At 32.5% G+C, this 22,438-nt stretch overlaps 1 protein-coding gene across 1 annotated transcript in view; it reads left to right on the top strand.

Annotated features, from left to right (window-relative positions):
* The window catches only part of LOC106640047 (serine/threonine-protein kinase SIK3), a 61,658-nt gene that overhangs the window by 34,034 nt on the left and 5,186 nt on the right, over positions 1 to 22,438 (top strand). The window contains exons 3-8 of the mRNA XM_014353929.2: positions 19,960 to 20,256; positions 20,339 to 20,509; positions 20,609 to 20,732; positions 20,824 to 21,194; positions 21,883 to 22,201; positions 22,280 to 22,410. Of these exons, the coding sequence (XP_014209415.2) occupies positions 19,960 to 20,256; positions 20,339 to 20,509; positions 20,609 to 20,732; positions 20,824 to 21,194; positions 21,883 to 22,201; positions 22,280 to 22,410 (1,413 nt within the window). The remainder of the gene's footprint in view (positions 1 to 19,959; positions 20,257 to 20,338; positions 20,510 to 20,608; positions 20,733 to 20,823; positions 21,195 to 21,882; positions 22,202 to 22,279; positions 22,411 to 22,438) is intronic.

Here is a 22,438-nt window from a genome sequence, read left to right as displayed (position 1 = left end):
TCGATGTTATAAATCAACTAGAAACATTTTACATTCAAAGCTTGAACTTAAGCGAGTCAAGATAACAACTCATAGTCACATATTATACTTTAATAGAACCAAATTAAAAGGAGGGTCGCAAGTCCACAATACCTTTGCTTGCTCATTCTTGGCTCAAAGATTTTTTTTATAAATATCATTTTCTGACAGATATTTATATACGAATATATATATAGATATATATATATACTATGATAAAATACATTATCTAACAAGATTTTGTCATAGAATTTGTACGATGCATTTTGAAAAAAGTGAATAATACTCTGGGTGTGAGATATAACATTAGACGCTAACAATCATCAAACACAAACTTCGATACGCAATAATAGAATTTGTTACAGAAAAAACTAAAACTAATAACTTATTTGATTAAGTTATTTTCCAACTACTGCTTTTAAATTTACTCCAGCAGCATTGAGACACCTTCGATGTATGAATGATTAAAAATTACAAGTCCATTGCTGATATCAGCTTTTATTACAACAAACTGAACGAAATAATGTTATGTATGAATAAGCCAACCCGCGCAACATCATACATACATTTATCACTTGGCGTACCTAGTAAAATCTATTGCGGTTTTCTTAATATATTGTAAGAGTGACAGTTAAAGGCTTATAACTGTCTATCATAGGCCCGTAGTCAATTTATCTCTATTAAAGAACCAGGGTCACCAAATTGCGGTTGATCTGATCTATGAATCTCTTTCACCTTCGAATTTTCTAGCATGTTATTTTGAAATAACTAAGTTAATCTTAAAATAAAAGTACAAGCTCGTACAAGTTAAAGTCATTAACAGATAGTCAAGTACTGAACTTTAATAGAAACACAAAATAATGTTGGGTCGCGAACCTACTGTAGCTGCTCTGCCCGATCATTCTTTGCTAACAGCCTTTTTGTATAAATGACATTGTTGGTAATATATACGTTAAGAAAATGAATTAATCATTACTTTTTTTAATTTAAGTTTGTTCCATGAGTTACTAAAGAAGTGAAAACACCTTTTGTTTGAGATATATTTTTAGACTCTCGTAGAAAGAAAATATACTTCGATACACTTGAATAAAATTTCTGACTGAAATTATAAACGTTAATCAATAAGTTGTGTGTAAGAGTTTTTTTTAAATAGTTCTCTTTACCCTTATAATTCATGTAGTCACAACGAACTAAAACATATTTGGTTACATATGTATAATTTGAACCCAGACGCACAATCACAAATAAACTTTCATAACGCAGTGTTTTTAGTAAGATCTATAATGTATTTCATTTATCTGTGAATTTTCTAGTATGTTATTACGAAATAACTAAGAAAATCTTACAATTAAATTTTTAATTTGGAAAAGTTAAAGTTAACAACAGATAGTATTGTACAGTTTGTAAATAGAGACAAAAAGGAATATAGGGTCGTAAACCTACAATAGCTCTTATGTATTGGATGTACGTGACATGTAAGTGGTGGAGAATAGTGGAATAGGCAAGCCAAGTGTCGTGCTTTCCTTCGGTAAATGATTACTGATTCTTCCTTATTATGTTACATTTGAATAAACTGACACACGCAACCATAAATATACTTTAATTACCCAGTGTACATAGTTATATATATTTAGTTTTGCTTGGTTTTTCGTGAAAGTAATAGTTAAAGGTAAATCACCGTCTATATTACAGGCCTGTTGTCAGTTAATTTATATTAAATTAATCAGGATTGCTAAAGTGCTGTTGACATGTTCAATGGATTTTATACACTTGGAAATCTCATAGCATGTTATTTTTATATAACTGAGTAAGTCTTACAATGAAAGTTTAAATTTGGAAGAGTTAGGGTCATTAACAGATAGTAACATATTGTATTTAAATAGAATCACAAATTAATATACGGTCGCGAACCTACAAAAGATCCGCTTACTCATTCTAGGCTAACAGCCTTATTGTGTAAATGACATTGTTGGCAATATATAAGATCTAAGAATATATTGATTGTCAGTATTTCTTATTACAATTTGTTGTTGTTTGAGGTATTACTTTGGATTCTCTAAATTAACGGAAACATACTTTAATACCTTATAGTACAATTTTTTCTGAAAATGATAAATGTTTACTTATAACTTTCGGGTAAAAGGGCTTTTTTGAACTATTGCATTAATTTATTTATAAGCAGCTGTTCGACTAACTTGATATACTAAAGGTTTAAAGTTACAAGTCTTTTGACGCTTATAATAAATTAAGTTATAATGGACTAAAGAAAATTATGTTACATTTGAATATATGTATGCGTATAATAATGTCAATACTAGGATCAGCTTCAGAGTAGCAGACGCACATTTTATATAACCGCAGGGCGATAAGAAAGACTTTTATTTGGATGTCTTTGATTATAAGGTTACTTCACAAGTTTCCAAAGTTTAATGCTTACTTATTCATTATGTAACCAGTAGTTTCTAATTTCTCCTGTTTCTATGAAATGAACTGAAAGAAAAAAAATACTCATTCTTCACGTAAGAAACAAGATTTTGATGTCTGCAGAGAAGTGAAACTGTACATTTTAAAAGTGATGTGGGTGCTCGTAAAAGATATTCATTGAAACGAATAGGAAAAGTCTTGATAATTACTATTTGCCACATTCTTGTACTAATGACGGCCATAAAATGAACATGTCTTTCTAGTTCTGTAAATAATTGAGCGAACTCATTCAATACCACTTATTTAAAATAAACTTATATGTCTGCTAGGTACATAAACATGCTCTTAAGCGGGAGTCAAAAAAGTGTTCATCAAGTCACTTTCACATGCATGTTTTAAGTGACATCTTACTGTTAGTACTTACGACTCGGTCAACACTTTTTAATAATATATTTTAAGTTCAGCTGGGTTTATAAAGATGTCTCCAAATGGCAGTGAAAATACGTTTGTCAAGTCACTTTTACATGCATGGTATCAATCATGAGTTCAATAAATCTGGAGAAAATTGGATGGACTCGGCTAACACTATTCTATAATACATCAAAATTTTAGCGGGTTTTAAAATTATATATGTAAAATCATTTAAAAATGACTGTACAGCTGTTGAATATAAAAAATATACCAATTTATAAAAAAATTTTATCGTTATTTTTGAAGTGATCTGAAAAGTTTAACAACAAACTGTTAAGGTTGTGAGAGCACATTATGTTATATGAAAACTGTAGATCTGTATGAATATATAAAATTAGATTTTACAAATACTCAATGTAAATGAACGAGTAAAATATTTGACTACATAAAAAATACAGATGTACATACATTACGCGTATAAAACTGGCGTTATAAATAAAAAAAAAAATATTAAGCAATTACATCGATACATTTTTATTAAAGAGTGAATGAGCAGGTTGTCTACTGCACGATGTTACGTAGTATAACGATTTTTGAAATGGTATTAAGTATAAAGTGCATGAGTAATATACTATTTAGACATTATGAACTTATAAAAGTGATAAAAGGGGTCAATTTCAATTAGCAAGTGCATCACTTGAACACATGAAAAAATTTAAAGATTGTACATCGAAATTTTTTAAATCATGAAAATAGAAGATCAATCGATTGTATTTAAAATATGCCAAATAGCCACTTGACCACTGTCACTAAAACTAGTCTATTACAGAAGGCTCCTAACAAATGACGGTAGAGACTTGTATTAGATTAATTCCATTTATTCAAGTCACTCGAGAGAAAGCGTTACAACAACTGCCTGGAGGTTTGCGGAAGTACCGACTGCCCTTCACCGTCGTGGCACAACCACTGAACTCAATCCCTGGCTTTTCCTCCAAAATTCTATGGAATTCGATGAGAAATCACCTCATGCCCAGGGCCAATCCAGGCTTTGCACGTGTGTGCTGACTCGGCCTTACGACTTGGCTGTTTCCAAGCGCTCGGACGCTCGGCTAGGAAACGCTGAGCTTGCGCTAAGAAGCGCAAGCCGTGGGTGTTGAACGGCTATTCCAGGCCACGTTCGTGAGATCACACATATGTACATGCGGAACTTATGATATGTTACGAATACACAGTACAGCTGAATGTTGTCTCCTTTATCTGAATAGTATTATACAGTTAACAATTACCTGAATAAACGAACTATTAAAAAATTTATGTGAGTTCAATATTTTTCCTCATTTGGGTCAATTATTAAGATAGTTCGAATCAAACGGTAGTTATAAGCGACTACAGGCCTAATGTCAGAATACTCTATTGAAAAAAACCATGTGATTTTACCACATGGTAAAATATGTTGTTTTACCATATGGTTTTTTGTCATTTACCACATGGTTATTTGAGACAAAACAATATGGTAAATGACTAAAAACTATATCGTAAAACAACGTATTTTACCATGTTAATTCACATGGTTTTTTCAGTAGAGTATTTCGCATTCATCGTAAGGGTCACCAAAGTGCGGTGCAACTGATCAAACGGGCCTTACCAACTAAGAATATTTAAACATGTTATTTCTGGAAAACTAAACATCAGGACAAATCGGTTATTTTAAATAATATTTACAAACAGCTGTAAAAAATCTATTGCACTAAATGAAAAGTGACATAACTCAAGGTCGGAAAATTACAGTCACAATGACAGCCAATTCATTGATAAAAATCTTGAAGTCCTTGTTTTTCTATATGCCGATGTACCTCTTACCCAACAATTTATTTACGGCTAACTATGTATTTATCAATAGGGACAATTTTTTTCACAGTTTACAAATAGTATAAATCAGTCACTTGAAAAAAAAGTAAACTTAACTTGTTTTGAACATGGTGTATTAGGTAGTAAATATTAAAAAATTGGTTTAACTTATTTTTTGTAAGAATTTAATGTTATTAATTTTTCTAAAGTTTGTATGACTTTATAATACTCAAGAAGAAGAGATATTTAATATCTTGTAAAATACGTTAAACTCTATTAACAATAGCCAATGTTAAGCCACTGTCAAAAGATATTTCTATTTATTTCTTTTTTCAATACTTATTCTCTTTCAGTTGTATAGTGCATAACAGGTATAGGACAAACTAATTCTCGGGGAATTTTTTGCAAATAAAAAAGTCAATACAATAATATCATTTCGAACAGTTCTTCAATTAGAAAGATGGAAAAATTTTACAAAATACAATAGCGATAAGTGAATCTTAATACATTTCAAGAACAAATATGTCTCCACATATTTTCTTGAGAGAAGAAGCGACAGCATTTTTTACATTTAATGTCTTTATCACTTGACGCTTCTAGTTTTGAGCCTGCAAGTGCGATCCCATATTTTTGAAAGTACAAATGATATCCTTTACGCCGAATTTTCATAATGAGCTTCCTCTTTTTTTTGTTATCGATAGTGTTCATTATTTCCTTCACTGTTAATTTATTTTTGTGCTGTTTCGTAAGATGAACATTAAATTTTGAAACAAACTTTGGAGATTTGCAGTATGGACAGTACGCTCTTTGTCGATTCCTGATGCCGCTGGACTTCGAGTTTTGTTCATCATCTGTAAGCCAAAAGGTCAAGGATATTATTATAAAGCAAAAATAGTAAAACAGTGGGCAGTGCAGCAATAACCACTAACATAAAACAGACATATGGAACCCACAGTAGTAAGCGAAATGAAAAGTTTATTGAGCCCTGGATGGTATATGTTCATGCAAAAAATGATAACCTCAATTATTTTACCCATAAAAACCTGAATCCTTAATGAAAATAGTACATAACGCACCCAAGGCCATGAAGTAAAGAAAGTCTCAGATCGGCCGTATATTGTGACCCAAGGTGAAGCTATGAATGATAAGCGGATGATCTGAAGCTTCTTAACTTCTACCCAAGGTGCTTAAGCGATTTTACGTATCTATATGCCCGTAAAAAAATATATCCATAAGTGCTGCAGTCAGTAATATTCATTTTTTGATTGCCTATGACGTAAGAAATTATTTTTTACAGTAATACGCTTTTCAGACATGCGATATTTTTATTTAGCAATAGCGTTGCAGTATCGTGAGTTGATAATTCTTGCATTAGCAATTGCACTCATTTACAAATCTTTCAATCAGTCCTCTCACTCAGAATTCACTGAAGCTTAACACTTTATTTCAAATTTTGTAGTATTTTACATGCATTATTTATTCCTAACGTAAAAAATCAATACTATCGATCAAATTTAGTAAAAAATTAAATAAAATAAAAACTTTTTTTTAACAAATGGAGAGGTCTACCATGGACAGTTCTTGTAAATTGATGTATACCACACTAAAAATAATCGAGGATCATTAGATAAGATGAAAAATAACTATCTAATTTAAGATGTTTAGTATTCACAACCGTAATAATTTTTTTTAACAACGGAAACTTTTCGTTATTTTATTTTCAGTTTGCTTGAGTAACACACAATTCTTAAAAAGGTACTGTTAAAGGGCAACCCGCGGAAAATTAGAGTTTCCTACCTTATAGATAAAGTCAATTTGATTTTTTAATCTTATAGGATTATTTATTCAATAACTAGCTTTCTTATGATAAAAAAAGGAGTTGTTGCCCATTCTTAACATGGCTGAGAATAATTCAAACCTAAACTCGAAGAAATTAATTTAAAATTAAAGAGGAAAGACGTAAAATCAGATATCAAATCAACGACGCATAATTCGATTTTTTGTCTTTCTTCCCCAAACTACGATGGATTATGCTAAAATTAATCTAATGTTAACAAAAAAAAATATCCATTGCAAGTGGTGTTATTTTTCAAATAAACTTTTTTTAATGCGATTGATTAACAAAAACCAAATTTTCGCACATACTTGATTCTGTAAAATATATATATAAAGGCTTATTTTAGTGAAATTTATAACAACATAGAAGCGATGGACGAAAAATCAGTTTACACGTCGTTTATTTAACATCTGAATATGCGTTCATACCCAATCTCGCCAAGTCTGGGCTTTAATTATCCTTAAGAGTGTCAATAATGTACAACAACTTTTTTCCTCATGAAATAGATAATTATTTATTAAATGATTTTATAAGGGGAAAAAATCAAAGTGACATTATAGATAGGGTGGAAACATTCGTTTTCACGAAACTGCCCTTAATAACGTAATAAGAAAAAACTAATTTTTTTTATAAAAATATGTTCCAAAAATTGTAAGTTTCATAACAACTTCATGAAATTCATTTTTTAATAGTGACAAAAGAAATTTAATTTAAAAATAAGGTTTTTGATTTAAAAGTTGAATCGATCCCACGTATTTATTTGTGAATTATGAAACAAAAACCAAACATTAAAAGACTTTAATAAGAAAATAGAAATAAACATCCTTATGAAGCAGCACAATTGTAGAATTATAATTTTTTTTTCTTTCATTCATCATCGCCCGTAGGCTCAGACATGGCATTTTTTTACACAAGCATAGTGTTAACTAGCCACCGGTGCACCTGAGTTATGACCAGATGTTTATATACATATACATACATAAACATCTGGACCAACTCAGTCACACCTATGATCACGTAGACGAAGCGTCAGAGAAACAGTTAATCGACCTTCGAGAATCAAGAGCACAGGCGAAACGGCGAGACTCGAATGGTGACCAAGCGGTCACCCATCCAAGTACTAACCGCGCCGAATGCAGCTTAACCTCGGAGATCGACGGAACTGCATCTCTACCGTTGCGCCACCACGACCACTAGGATTATAATTATTACCCTTTTTTCCTGATGTATTGAGATGGCTATCAGTCGAAGTAGATCTTACAGGTACGGTGGAAGTCTGACTTTTCAATGACGTTTTATCAACGAACCCACTTTTCATGACTTCTATAGCATCACATGATAAACCTTAATACGGTAATAAAATCGTATGTTAATACATAGGTTCTCTTAATGTGAAGTAAATTGTATACTTACAACTGAATATATGTGTTTCGAAGCCCTTGAAGCCAAATACAGATTCTGATGTTTCCTGACACATTTGTTTATGATTGGTCTCTTCGGAAGTGATACGTTTTATATCTAAAATTGATTTGTATGCTTAAAAAGTAAGTCTGTATTAACATTGCAATATCGTGTATGCAAAATTTTTTCCTAAAATTAAAGTTTAGTGCCATCGGTCGAAATTTGTTGAAATAAATTTTCTTTATAAAATCGTTTATATTATTGATTGCAGCTAAAAGGAAAATATCAAAAAACTTTTTCATGTATGTTTATAGTTTACGTAAGTGACGTCTGATTTATGTAAAACGCATGAACAGCACTAAGCCCAAGAGTTTAAAAAAACTATTTTTTATAAAATACTTTCCATCAATTATTGTTTGCTTTCTTAACCAGCCGTAGAATTTAATTATGAAGCTAAAATTCAGCTTATTATTTAAGGAGTATTACTTTGCGTGACTACCAACGCCTCAACGCTCTTTGCTTAAAATTCTATTTAACTCACATTGATGAGAAGCATGTATCGTTAAAATTTTTATCATTTTCTAAAAAACTAGCATAGACGTTACGTTTTTTACAAAACATTACAAGAATAGTGCACTTTCCCATCAATCTAATGATTGACAGAATTAAAACTAGATTTTCATAGTTTAATTGTATTTTTGAAGAATAGTTATTTGAAAGTACTGTAAAAACATTAAGGTCTGCAACAAAAGTATTATAGCGTTTTTGTACATACCACTTTTCTTATTTACAGAAGTGATTTTCAAATAAGATTTGGAGGTCCCAAGACTTTTACTTTGAAAAGCTGTATAAGATGTACCACAATGCGAACGAGTAGGTGGTAATGACTCATTATCAGCAGTGTGCTTGGGGTTAGTTTGAGGAAGTATAGATGCTGTGGTATGCATTGCTGGAATTTTTAATGAATCTTTAGCTTTTCCTGACTTTGCTATCAGTGTAAGCTCCTTAGTTGGCGGTGCAAAATTAAAAATGTTTGTGTCTTTACTAGTGGAGCTGTCATTTATATAGTTAAGCTCGTCAAAGCATACGTCCATACTCTTGTCTAACGGACAACTATTTAATACGTATTTATTTAAGTTCATGGTATTAGGCTTTGTAATATGAGTTGAAAATTCTGTTTTTCCATTTATCCATCTATATTGTGATTGTTCTTGATCCAAAAAACTAACTTGTTTATCACTATAATTTTTCAAAACGTCGTATATCGCTTTATATTTACTTTCCAGGAAATCAATTTTAGTTGTTTTCTTTTTCAGTTGGATTTCTAGTTCCGTAATCACTAAGTTAGAATAATCTAAATTCTTCTTCATAGCGTCTACTTTAACTTCTGCATTTAATAAAGCTTCTTCTATGACTTTATCTTTTTCAAAATTAGATTTATCAATGATATCTACAAACGTTTTGTAAAAATTCATTTCAGATTCAAGTAGTATTGTTTTTTCAATCAGATTATTCATATCTATGTTGTATTTATGTATATCATTTAAATCAGTTTGTGTTGATTTGTCAATAAGACTTTTAACGGTTATAAATTGCTCCAAACGATTGATCCCGTTGTCAGGTTTATTATTATCAGCTTGTATTGCATTTGTTATAGTATAATTATTTGAGACTTTTTTTACTTCGCTATAATCATTACTAATTGTCGGACTGTGATGTGTAACCGATCTCTGTATGAGTGACTTTTTTTTAGTAGAATGCTGAATTTCAATATTTACTGGCAGTAATTCTAACTGCAATTGATTGTTCTTTAGCTTATTATTTTTTGTTGATGACAGATGTTCGTTTTCGGTTACATTAACAAAATCCTTTATCATTTTATCATATTCCTTATTGTCAATGTTTCTCTTCATTTCTGAAAGTTTGAAAAATAAAATGTTACAAAATTTTTGTGAAAAACAGCGTTAAAAATTAGTTAGTGTCTCCATTCGGAAAGCTTACGCCGTAACTTATACCCATAGCGCAAGTTACCATTTATGTTTTTTTTCTTCTTGATGTGGTTATTCAAACTTTTTTTTTTTTTCAAATAAAAAATTTTATATTGTGACGTCAGGGAATTTGTATCAAAGTTCTCAATTTTTTTAACAATGGGTAAAGTTTTCCTCTTTTCCGTGAAACAACTTCGACTTTTAAACTTTGGCAATACAGGTATGGTGCGGACAGGAAGTTCGTGAAGTATCGGCATCTCGAGAAATATATCATTTTTTTCTATACACTCATTAGTGCATTGCTTACAGTTTTCTGTAAAATTAATGACATTGCAAAAAAAAGTATTTCTTTTACAATATAAGTCAGAATGACTTTAATACTTTATGACTCACAATACCAAACGTATAAATATAAAACAGACAATAAATAATTGGACGCATTATTTAATTAGACAATAAATAAGTTAGTTTAGCGTAAGAACGGTGAATTTAGTTTTATACTATATTTTATGAACATCTTTACTAGATTATACATTTTCTTTGGAAGAAACTGTATATAATCTTACATAGTCAATAATCCTTAGTACTTTTAATAATTAGACGGTTTTCTCATACGTGTGATACTTTATATGAGAGAGTAAATTTTAAAAAGTGTTTGAAATCGTCTGCAGGAAATCTTTGTAAGATATCACGTCGTGTAAACAAGTTTTTTGTCTGAATTCATACATTTATCTTAACTTTATACAATTTTGTTTGCAAATTACGAAAAAGTAATATATTTTGAAAGATCTCATTTATCAAAAAATTTGTAGTAAATAAAGAACTTGTTAGTACATTATCATAGAGCTTCATTAGTTAACACCAAATTAATTAAATGTTATCAAAAAAGTTTTTCCCATATAGACGGTTCCAATTGCTTACTCAGTATCCAGTACCAATGAACTCACCTAATGTCAAACGAGTTATCAGAACCCTTAGTTCCTTAGAAAATACTTCTGGGAAAAGTAGAATCCATTTATCTGCGAATTCAAGTTAAATTTTAATAATTAAAAATTAATATATTTACATGTATGGTAAAAAAATTTCAAGTCTATATTCTTACACTCAATTTGACTTAACCAAACAAAATAGTGTAGAAACATTAACTAAAAAAACTGTAGATATTGACGTTGCGTAGTGAATAAAAAAATAACGTTCATCAATGGAAAAATGTTTTGGAATTTAATAGTGTTACACTCACATAATCAATTGCTTTCTATATTTAATAATGTCGAAAAAACTGAGTGTTAAAATATAGATTACTGTTAAAAAGTTAAATCGATCCCATGTATCGATTTCTGAATTATAAAATAAAATTCAAGCATTACAAAACTTAAATGAGAAAATAGAAATAAACATCCTTATGAAGCAGCACAATTGTTGGATTATAATTATTACCCTCTTTTCCTGATGTATTGAGATGGCTATCAGTCGAAGTAGATCTTACAGGTACGGTAGAAATCTGACTTTTCAATGACGTTTTATCGACGAACCCACTTTTCATAACTTTTATAGCATCACATGATAAACCTAAATACGGTAATAAAATCGTATGTTAATACATAGGTTCTCTTAATGTAAAGTAAATTGTATACTTACAACTGAATATATGTGTTCCGAAGCCCTTGAAGCCAACTACAGATTCTGATGTTTTCTGCCACATTTGATTATGATTGGTCTCTTCGGAAGTGACACGTTTTATATCTAAAATTGATTTGTATGCTTAAAAAGTAAGTCTGTATTAATACAAAGTATAAGTTTCATAGAATGTTTATAACTACAAATACTTATTTTGGGATATGCACACATGGAGGGCCTAAACAACAAAGGTTACCCTAATCTTTTAAATGATATTTTCACCATACTGCGCCGAAAAAAGAAATTTTCGTCCCACTTCGCGGAATGAAATTTCCTTCTCACGGCGCAGGATTGGTGAAAAATCGTATAAAACCCACAGGAGAAAACAAAGAATCCCTCAGACCGCATGCTTATCATTTGCCTGCGATCGGAGACATTCTTATTTTTCTCCTTAAGTGAGTAATATACTATTAAAATTTATTTTAAGTTCTAATCTTTTTATATACACTCAGCATGACACGCAAGGAAATATAATTCGCTTTGAGCGCAATTCCGAAACAGTGCCGCCCCATACTGAGAAATTTGGGAACAATTGGTTGTACTAGAAAAGGACAGCACTATATTAAATTGCTTCCTGCTCTACTCGTCAGATGGCCAAGCTGCAAAAATCGCTTCTCCGCAATCGTACTGAAACTAATTCGTATAGTACTATCCTCTTCGAGAACGACCAATCGTTCGATGGTTCCCAAGTTGCTCAGTGGGGGCGCTGTATCAGAACTGCGCTTAAAGCGAAAAGCTCATATCCACTTTTAACCCCAGTACTTGACGAAATTGTTTACAGGATAAACGATGAATTACACAGTACTATAATAGTAAAATAATATATGTATCTGTAGCGCAGAGCGCTCATGTTATCTTACGAGTAAAAATTTCAATAGCTATGTGGTACAGCATAACCATGAAAAACGTGTAGTTTTGTTTTCAAGTTATTCGTGATTATCAGGTACTTGATGGCACATAAGGTAAAAGTACCAATTATGAAACAAATTTTAACATTTTTTTTCTGTATTGTCTTTAACAAAGGGGACATGCTTTAACTCTAGCGATTTTGGTTTTTCTTAAATCGCTCTAACTTAAGTAACTTATTATAATTTTTTTACATTATTTTTATGCAAAATAGACTGTTTTTTTTCTAATAAAATTGAAACATTTAATATGTCTCTATTATGAAAAAACACCGAAAGGCTTGTCCCAGTGTTTCATATTTCATGTCCCAATTATGGAACTTCCTTCATAAAGTAATTTGTGGGTACTACTTTTAAGTTACTTGGAGTACGTTGCTCAAATGATACGATTTCCTTTCGATACAATTGCATTTCATGCCAATTAGTTAGTTGTAATGGAATTGAAGTTCATTTTAAAAGTTCGTTTCATGATACGGTTAACGAAATAAGTAAGGTTATATTTGATTATGTCCCTATTATGAAACCATTATACAGAGAAACTTACTTTACTTTGAATTGAATGTAATAATCGAGCCTCTTCAGTTTAAAAATATTAAAATTAACTATGAATTGCTTAAAAATAATTTTTGGTGATATTAGTTGTAAAAGAGCATGTATAGTTTCATGTTTCGTGAATTGGGACATGTTCCGTCAATTGGTACATTTACCTTAAGCATTCGTAACAATGAAATGACCTGCTCAATAAGTGTAATTAACAGTATTTTGGAACTAAAGTTCCTTTGTAAAACTGAAATCTACGGCCGAGCAGAGCCTGTTCAAGCCCGTAAGAGCAAGTGAGACAGTGACAGGGACGAGCAGAACTGACAGATGAGAACTGACCCTCTCTACTCTCTCTCTCGCTCTTACGAACTTGAATAGCCTCGCTCAGCCGTTGATTTCGGCTTTATAAAGTAACATTTTCCAAAATACTCTTGTTTCTACTTAGTGAATACCTCATTCCATCGTTACAAACGTTTATAAGCCTCGAAATACTTAATAATCACCAAAAACTTGAAAATGAAATCACACTCTTTACATGGTTATACTGTACCCTATCAACTTGTACCACTTAGCTATTGAAACTTGCTTCCAACAGACAGCTCTGTCAGCGGTACCTACTAAGCGTATATTGGTCGACGTGCCATGCAGAGGTATAAGTCACGTTTTCTGCTATAAGAATTATCTGATAACTTAGTGACATAGCTTTTTCTATAGGTCTTGTCAATGTTAATTGAAATTGACAAGCTGAAAAGCTTGTTTTAACGTTGGATGGTAAATTAAATTATTTAAGCGTTGCATCCTCAGAAATTTTAGGAAGCATAAAAAGAGTATATTGTATATTCTATTCCAAATTATTAACTATTGAAAGACTACAGCAATCTATTATTAAGTATGACTTGTGTATAGTAAAGAAGTACGATTAAAATGCTTTAAAATAAAATAGATGTATAACAGTAATCACGTAAATATTACTACTCAGATAGTCCAAAATATCATCTGATTTATAAGAGTATTTAGAATAATTCGATATACAGTTTGTTTGACTAACTGATTGTCACAAAACTGTTTGACAGAAACACTTTAATGTTTAAAACAGATAATATTATAGACTTAGCTCACTTCACAAATTAAAAAAATTTTTCAGGCATTGGAATATTGAAATATTATTAATTTTCAATCATTAACAATAAAATGCGTATAAATGCTTTAATCAAAATTTAACTTGCTCTCAGATACTTGCATCACAAAAAGTTTCTGATGGAAAATCGTCTAGACAACATTTATGCGATATATAGCATACACAAGTTTGTAAAGATAGCAGGGGAATATAAAGATAACAATCAAAAACTGTGCAGTATTCGACACTATTTGTTATCAAATACTGTAGAGCACAGTTTGGTGCGGCATTAACAAGGGCAGAATAATTAAAATAATACCTGTAAGTTGAGACAATTGGCTTGCATTACTGCTCTGACACTCGGAACACAGACATGATTTATTTTTATGATCAAAATAATCATCACTATAGTAACATGTTACTTCATGACCTATGGTAATGTCAAATTTTGTAGTTATCATAATATTTTTGCCCTGCTGACTGACATAAATACTATTGGCTTGGCAACTATGATTAACAAAAGCAGCAGGACCCAAGAAAAGCAGTGGTCTACTAGATATGCAACTTTTGAAAATTGAAAAATCTACTTTTCGCTTGATCAGCTCCTCTTCCTCTTGGATACTCAATTTTGTGCAATAGCCTTTTATGGCTAGTTTTGTATTTTGTTTCAAACTTTTACTAGCAATTATTTGAACGCCTTTGTTATCATCAAGTGGAAATCTATTACATGTTACCAATCGTACTTGATCTCTATTCTTTAATAAGTGAATGTAGAGTTTTAAATGATCTTTAAATGATTTTAAAGATGAAATCTGAAATTTATAAAATAATTCTCCATAGTTTGAATCCAAAGAAATATTAACTATTTTATCACAGATATCATCATCAGTCATCTGATCAAAAGAGTCTAAAACGTTATCTACAGCCAATTTTGTAGGTTCGGTTATTCTAAATTCTTGACTACAAATTTTTCTGGTTGCAAATCCTAAATGTACATCAATCAAAATGTGTTTACACAGATCATCTATTCTCATGTAACACTTAGATGTCATTGTCTTTCTTAATTTTTTAATTTTTGTACTAAAAAAACAATAGAAACATGATCATCACTATATTATATAATAATGTTAAAAATTATTTAATGATTTGGACATAGTATTTATACTACAATAAGCTTACCTTTGCACAGTTACTTGAAAAGTTGTCAGAGTATTTGTGAAGTTACACAAGTTATATCATGCACTACTAGTTTTATGGCATTTTTACAAAAAAGGAAATACTTACACTTAGGCGTACTCACGATCTTCGATACACGCGATTCGTTTTAGCTATTGACGTATATACAACAAGAGCTGAGACCATAGAGATATTGTAGATAGAGTAGGCAAGCCACCGATTCTTCTGTAAGTGGCAGCGTTAACACGATAAAAAGAGATGCAACATCGAGCTACCTTTCTATCTCTCTCTGTGCTCACTGCTGATTGGCTACAGATGTTTTACGTATATGTGGGCATAGGCAATCAGTAGCGACCACAGAGAGAGATAGAAAGGTAGCTCGATGTTGCATCTCTTTTTAACGTGTCAACGCTTGCACTTACAGGCTTGCCTACTCTATCTATAATATCTCTATGGCTGAAACCAGTGGTAAGTCGTGTATAATCAGTCGTGTCGTAAATGTACTATTGAACTAACGCCCATGTATTACGCTAAGATAAACAAACTGAAGACATGAATTGGATTTTTAACGTAAAAATGAGAAATTTATGGCGTAAACCTGAATCCAGAAAGCGCCAGGCTTCGCCACCCCGCCAGTCCTGACGTATAGATGTATTGCATATCCATGAATAGAACTGTGAATACGTGTGTCAACACTGCCGATAACGATGATTACGTTACCGATTGGTAACCAATACTTAGTAACCAATATATACACGTGATAAATGCACTCACACGTATATACGCCAGGTGCGTGACCGGTTCTGCCCTCATTTTGCCCTAAAATATATGCTAAATCTTATGGAATAGAATAGTTCAAGTGGCTCTTATTGGCGTAGCCCCCCTCAGAGTCCATAAACTTCAATGTTAAAGTGACTAGTGGCTCCACCCTCCCCTCACCCCCCATGTACCGAACATATACAATACATACATGAATAAGGACTGGCGAGTCCTTTTAATTAAACTTGACTGATTAGATATACAATAAATGCGCATGACTACATGTTTTTGTGATTTTACCGATGACTAACGTACAACCATAGCGTTTAAATGACAGTTACAAAAAACAGTGCCTTAAAATTTTTTGGCTGTAAATGCTATAGGATCAAAAACCATGTATGTAGTAAAAGAAATTAAGATAAACACATTTTTAAGTTACATTTAATGTAAATATCTGTTTTCAACTCCTAACACATCCAAGCCTAATTAAAATTTACGAATTAATTAAATACTGCTCACTTAAAAAAAAGTTTCCCAAAATACCATGTAGCATTTCGGGGAACTTCCCCAAATTGACCAAATCGTTAATGGCACTTCGGGGAATTCCCCATACTGCCGCTTTTTTCCCCAAAGTACCCAATTTGTCGAAATAAGTTCCTCAAAAGTACCAATCCGTATATATATATATATATATATATATATATATATATATATATCGATCCTTCAACAGATCTACGTCAGATGAGTGTTTCAGTTTCTTCCGTAAGCCTCAAGAAAATCTCTCGCGTTGTAGGCTGTTTACGAAATTCTAATTGCTTTTTAATAACCGTGCTTACACTTCCAGCTTACTGTATAAAAAGCATTAGTCGACACCTGTTAGAAGCCAAAGTTTCATTCTACATTCAATTTTCTCCTTGGTCTTTTAAAATATATTTCTTTTATTTTTTATTCATCTTCGCTGTTATACGGAGCAGTTAAGATGGAAAGAAACGTCCAAGCCATTTTGGATTAGTTGGTAATATTTTATCAATTTATAAGTACAAAACTTGGACGGTTTTTTTGTACTGCTAACTGCACAACTTTTTCTAACAATTGCCAAAAAATATTGTTTCATGAAAATTCTAACAATATTATCTTGTTTCGCTCCGAAATACTCGCGCAAGGTTTGACTAATAACGTTTTCGAACGACAGCTGCTTCCTCACTGCGCTCTGAGAGCACGTACTTTTCTCTATTTTCATTACGGTAGTTTATACTAGAAAGAAAGAAAAATACTTACTCTTGGAGTGCTCTGAGAGTTGGTCGCTCGAAAATAAGTATACCCGTTCTGTGGTAAAAGTCGCGCAATTTTTACCGAACTTCATACCAACAACAAAAATTTGGCGTGAAAATCGTGTAAAACTTGCTGAATCACCAATGTTTACCGGGATATAGTATTAAAAACAATTATGAAAAAAAAACAAAAGGATCAGTCGTACGTGTAGCACGTACTTTAATTATATTTTTCTCCGCGCTTCGCACGTGGATACATTTTTGTCGGCCTCTTTACGTTATTCAACCAAATATAGGAAATCTCGCTAGAAAAATAAGTGGAATTCCATCCGCACTTTGCCCACCAATACTTATTACACTCCTACAGTACATGAGAAAGGTGTAAAGTCGTATTGGCTACACTCAGATAAAGTACCTATATGTATACCCAGATCCCACGTTTATTACCCCAAGCCCAGAGAAAAAGTGACAAGATCTGAATTATTAATTCTCTATAGTCTTAGAATATTAACACTTCTTTTCCGCGCAAGGAAGAAAAATTAAGAAGAAAAGAAGTAGTAAAACTGTTTATGACTGTGTACTATCGATGTGTAACTAGGTATGAGTAATCGTGTATACTTATTTGCCTTTCTCTCTGTCACCTGTTTTTTCAAATGTACAGCAAGCATTTAAATACGACATACACGTGTAATTACGTGTTAATTTTTGTGTGCAATGTGTGTAAGATCACGAGACCTAGCGAGTACTTACATGTGCTAAAATATCTCTGTGTATTTTACAATTAGGTACTTTTTCTCTCTTTTCCAACTAAAAGGTACATTATGAAGGTACGTGGAAATTCTTCGGCTCGTCTCCTACGGAGCAGTTTTTTCCTAATGTTTAGATAATCAGGATTGGGAGGAAAAAAGTAAATAAATTGATTGACACGTACGTTTCGTTGGCACATTTGATTTGACGCATGATTTCGTTTTACGTCCATACGTATATAGAATGATCCACAAGTTTTACGTCATACACTATATATAAGTACGTGAGATGGAAAAAAGAGAAAGAGGAGCGTGTTGTTGTAGATGCTTGCGTGCGTCTGTGAAGTAAAAGAGACGAGAGCTGTGTGTATATGGAGGGTAACATCTGGGATCTGATGGGATTCGTATGTCTCTGTGCATATACATATATGTATAATGTGTATATAGATGACGTTTAAAGGGCTACCTCTTGTACAAATATAATATATGCTCATCGCCTCTTTTTTTTCTTTTTTTTCTTTTTTTTTTTTTTTTTTTTTTTTTTCATCATGTGGCTTTGTCTTTCTTCTTTCCTCTCTTGCATCTCTTATTTTCCTCCTCTCACTTGGGTTTTTTCTTCTTTCCCGTTCATTTAGTGCTTTGATGGGAACGTATAATATGTGTGTCTGATCCGCTACATTTATTTTATTCTTTTAATTAAAATTAAACTTTTCAACTATGCTGATTCTCTTATTTTCGCTCAGTAAATTGTATCTATTAGATACATATTACTTAACGTGTTGTATCTTTTCTCTCTTGACATGTGCGGCGCTCTCATGATCGTCTGTTACATGTATACGATAATCTTATACGATACAAGTATTTTTTTAAATTAAATAATATGGAATTTACGCATGTACATGTACGAATAATAACATCACACTTCCTATCTTGTACAAATGTTTTCTAAAGGACGTCTGCGGTAAATCACTTTCTTAGAAATTCGTTAAATTATTATTATTTTTTTATTTTTTTTTTTTTTTTTACAGTGCCGAAGCGATATTTAATTTCAAGATTTTTATCTTTCGCTGGCGTTGCGAGTAATACTCGCAGTCAATAGATATTTTATCATCCCGTATCAAATGGAATTTCTTAGGATTTCTGGGTAAAAAAATCAAGTCGTAAAGTACGAAGATAAAAACAAACGTGGTACTTTTTTTTTTTTTTTTTTTTTTTTTAATTGCTCCTTAATTGTATACTTTTATATTGAGTTTGTCATGGATGTGTGCTCAATATTTTTCATTTTTTTGGCATTATAAATTACTGTTTATTTTTCATGCTTCGTATCACTGCGCTTTCGTACTACTTGTAATAGATAAGAGTACAAATGATGCCATTACCATTAGGTGTGATGTCTTACCTAGAAACGAAAATAAACTAACTTGCCCACGGTAATTTTCAACCAGTAAATTATCTTTGCACCGTTTCTTAAAAATCATAATTTTTTCCTGTAAACAATAATTAGTATTTTTTTACTCTGAAAGCACGACTAGTTTTGCCTAAGATTTTTTTTTCGATGTTCTCAGCCGTTTTGCTTATATCATATAAATTACGATAAATTTTATAGTATTTGGCCAGCTTTAATTATAAATACGTGGTTGGATGAGAAGGTAAAAACTAGCTTGGACTGCAATTGTTTTTTCTCAAACGAGCTAATTATGACTTTTTAAACATTTTATGCGATCACAATAATATGCAATAAAATATTTTACTTACATTTAGATAATGTAAAAATTAATTTTTATAAGCCGTGACAAGTATGTGTTTGATGGTTCGTTAAATAAAAAAAATGTATTTTGTAGGTGGCCATAAAAATTATCGACAAAACGAAATTAGATGAAGACAATTTGGCAAAAATATTTAGGGAAGTGAGCATAATGAAGAGACTGAGGCATCCGCATATAATTAGACTGTATCAGGTGATGGAGACGGAAAAAATGATATACTTGGTAACGGAGTTGGCATCGGGTGGTGAAATATTCGATTATTTGGTGAAAAACGGAAAAATGTCGGAACCAGAGGCGAGAAGAGTTTTTCATCAAATAATACAAGCAGTAGCCTATCTGCACAAAAAAGGAATTGTTCATCGAGATCTTAAGGTGTCGGATCATTTTTACACGGTTTTGTTGTTTTGTTGCCGTTGCTCACTTTGCACCAATTTTCATTTACCCAATTTTTCAGTCTGAGAACGTATTATTGGATGCAGACAATAACGTGAAACTAGTTGACTTTGGCTTTAGCAACGAGTACACGCCAGGAGTACTTTTGACCACTTGGTGTGGCTCACCACCCTACGCCGCGCCAGAAATTTTCCAAGGTAGACAATACGACGGTCCAAAAGTAGATATCTGGGTAGGTAGCGTTGTAATTTCCACAAAGATAAAAATCTGAATTTTTTTCAACTATATTTTTAATTAAAAAAAAAAAAAAAAAAATGCTTACGGTCTGCAGAGTTTAGGAGTAGTGCTGTACGTACTAGTTTGTGGAGCTTTACCATTTAATGGGCCAACCATGCATTTATTGACGTCAGCGGTGTTTTCGGGAAAATTCAGAGTGCCCTTCTTCATGTCTCAAGGTACATACATAAAAAATGCCTCAAAAGTAATAATTGATTGGTAAAAAAAAAAAAAAAAAAAAAACTAAGTCCGAGTTCTTGTTCCCACAAGACTGTGAGCACCTGTTAAAGCACATGCTGGTGCCAGACCCAGAGCGGCGTTACAGCATACCGCAGATCCTGGCGCACAGGTGGATGGGCGGCGATGGGGGCGGCCAACCGGTCGAGAGTGTCATCGACATGCCCGACACGACAGCGTCAACTTTGCCGTTGAACCAATTGGTCATCGAAAGCATGCTCACACTGCCCGGTCTCGATCTGGACACGTTGCTCCAGTCGGTCCAGGGCAACGCCTTCAACCACATCTCGGCGATATACAACCTACTCGTCGACCAGCTGGAGAACGCGGTGACGAGCGTGCCCAGTATACAGAGTTTTTCGGCTGGTTACGTGTCCGACGACGATTCACATCAGTTGGAAAAGGTAAGGGCTTTATTATTTCGGGAAAAAATTTCTTCGAGAAAAGCTTGATTGACGATTTCTCAAACTTTGCAGCACATGACAAGATCTTTTACGTTCATTCGATTAATTGTATTTCTTGTTTTGTTTAAACCGTATACATATATATATATAAATATAAATGTAACAATTATTTATAGATTATAAATATTTGTGCTAAAAAGCTTAGCATCATTGTTCAGTGAAAATTTACTCTTTAATCATCAGAAAGAAAGAAAGAAAGAATAATTGACCCACAGTGTTGACCCTCGTAAACAAGTCCATTAGACCGACTGGTTGGAAACAAAAAAGTTTTAATGGCTAAAAAATTACTTATTAATTTATACAACGTTAAACCAACGAGTGGTTTGGCCGAAACGTCAGTTAATGGGAAAATTTAATGTACCTTTAATTGACACTTCAAAGATAAATGCTACCATCACGTGCACGATAATTTTTGAAGAACGACGCGATAACAAATCACTCAAAAAACGTCACTGACATTTACCAATTCTTATCTCTGCCAAACAATTTATTTCAATTAAACGTTCGAGTCTCTTTAACGAAGGAGATCATTTAAAGCAGCCCATTCGAGAGTCAAACACTTTTATGAGTAAAGTACTTAACGGCAACTTGAAGTTTTTGTTTAATTCACGAATTCATCATTTCACAGTTTGGAGAAACAGAAGGTGGGGAAACAGAGGAACGAAGTGGACTTCAGCTGCCAAGCAATCAACCATACCACGCAACGCGCCGTCATACCGTAGGTCCAGGTGACGCGGCACATCAGCCTCAGGGCGTTCCGTATACCAGGTATTACGGCTATTCACCAGGATATGCGCCTCATTTACTCCAACCATTGAATGCAGAGTTACCCTTGCTACCGCATACGAATTTAGCTCTCAATCTGCCTCTCGTCCAGAACCAACCACCACAAAATTTCCAGATCAAAGACCAGTATTTGTTAAAACCACCATCTGCTATGGGAGCAAGTAGGTTTACCTACTTAATGATGTTTTGAAAAATTATTTTCAACTTTACATATTGAATAAATCGTTATTGTGTTACAGCAAGCAGTTTTGGCAGAAGAGCCTCTGATGGTGGAGCGAATTTGTACGTGTTCAATCAGCAATTACACGGTAGCAGTAACGGGGATGATGGAAGCTGGAGTCAGCCAGGCAGCAGAGAACACTTACAGCCTGTGAGTTCGTTGTATTTTTTTTTCCCCC

This window comes from Copidosoma floridanum, unplaced genomic scaffold (genome assembly GCF_036245765.1).
Source record: "Copidosoma floridanum isolate Cflo_tuat_1 unplaced genomic scaffold, Cflo_Japanese_pri ptg000020l, whole genome shotgun sequence".
In the NCBI taxonomy this organism is placed as follows: domain Eukaryota; kingdom Metazoa; phylum Arthropoda; class Insecta; order Hymenoptera; family Encyrtidae; genus Copidosoma; species Copidosoma floridanum.
This window is presented reverse-complemented; position numbering and strand designations above follow the sequence as displayed.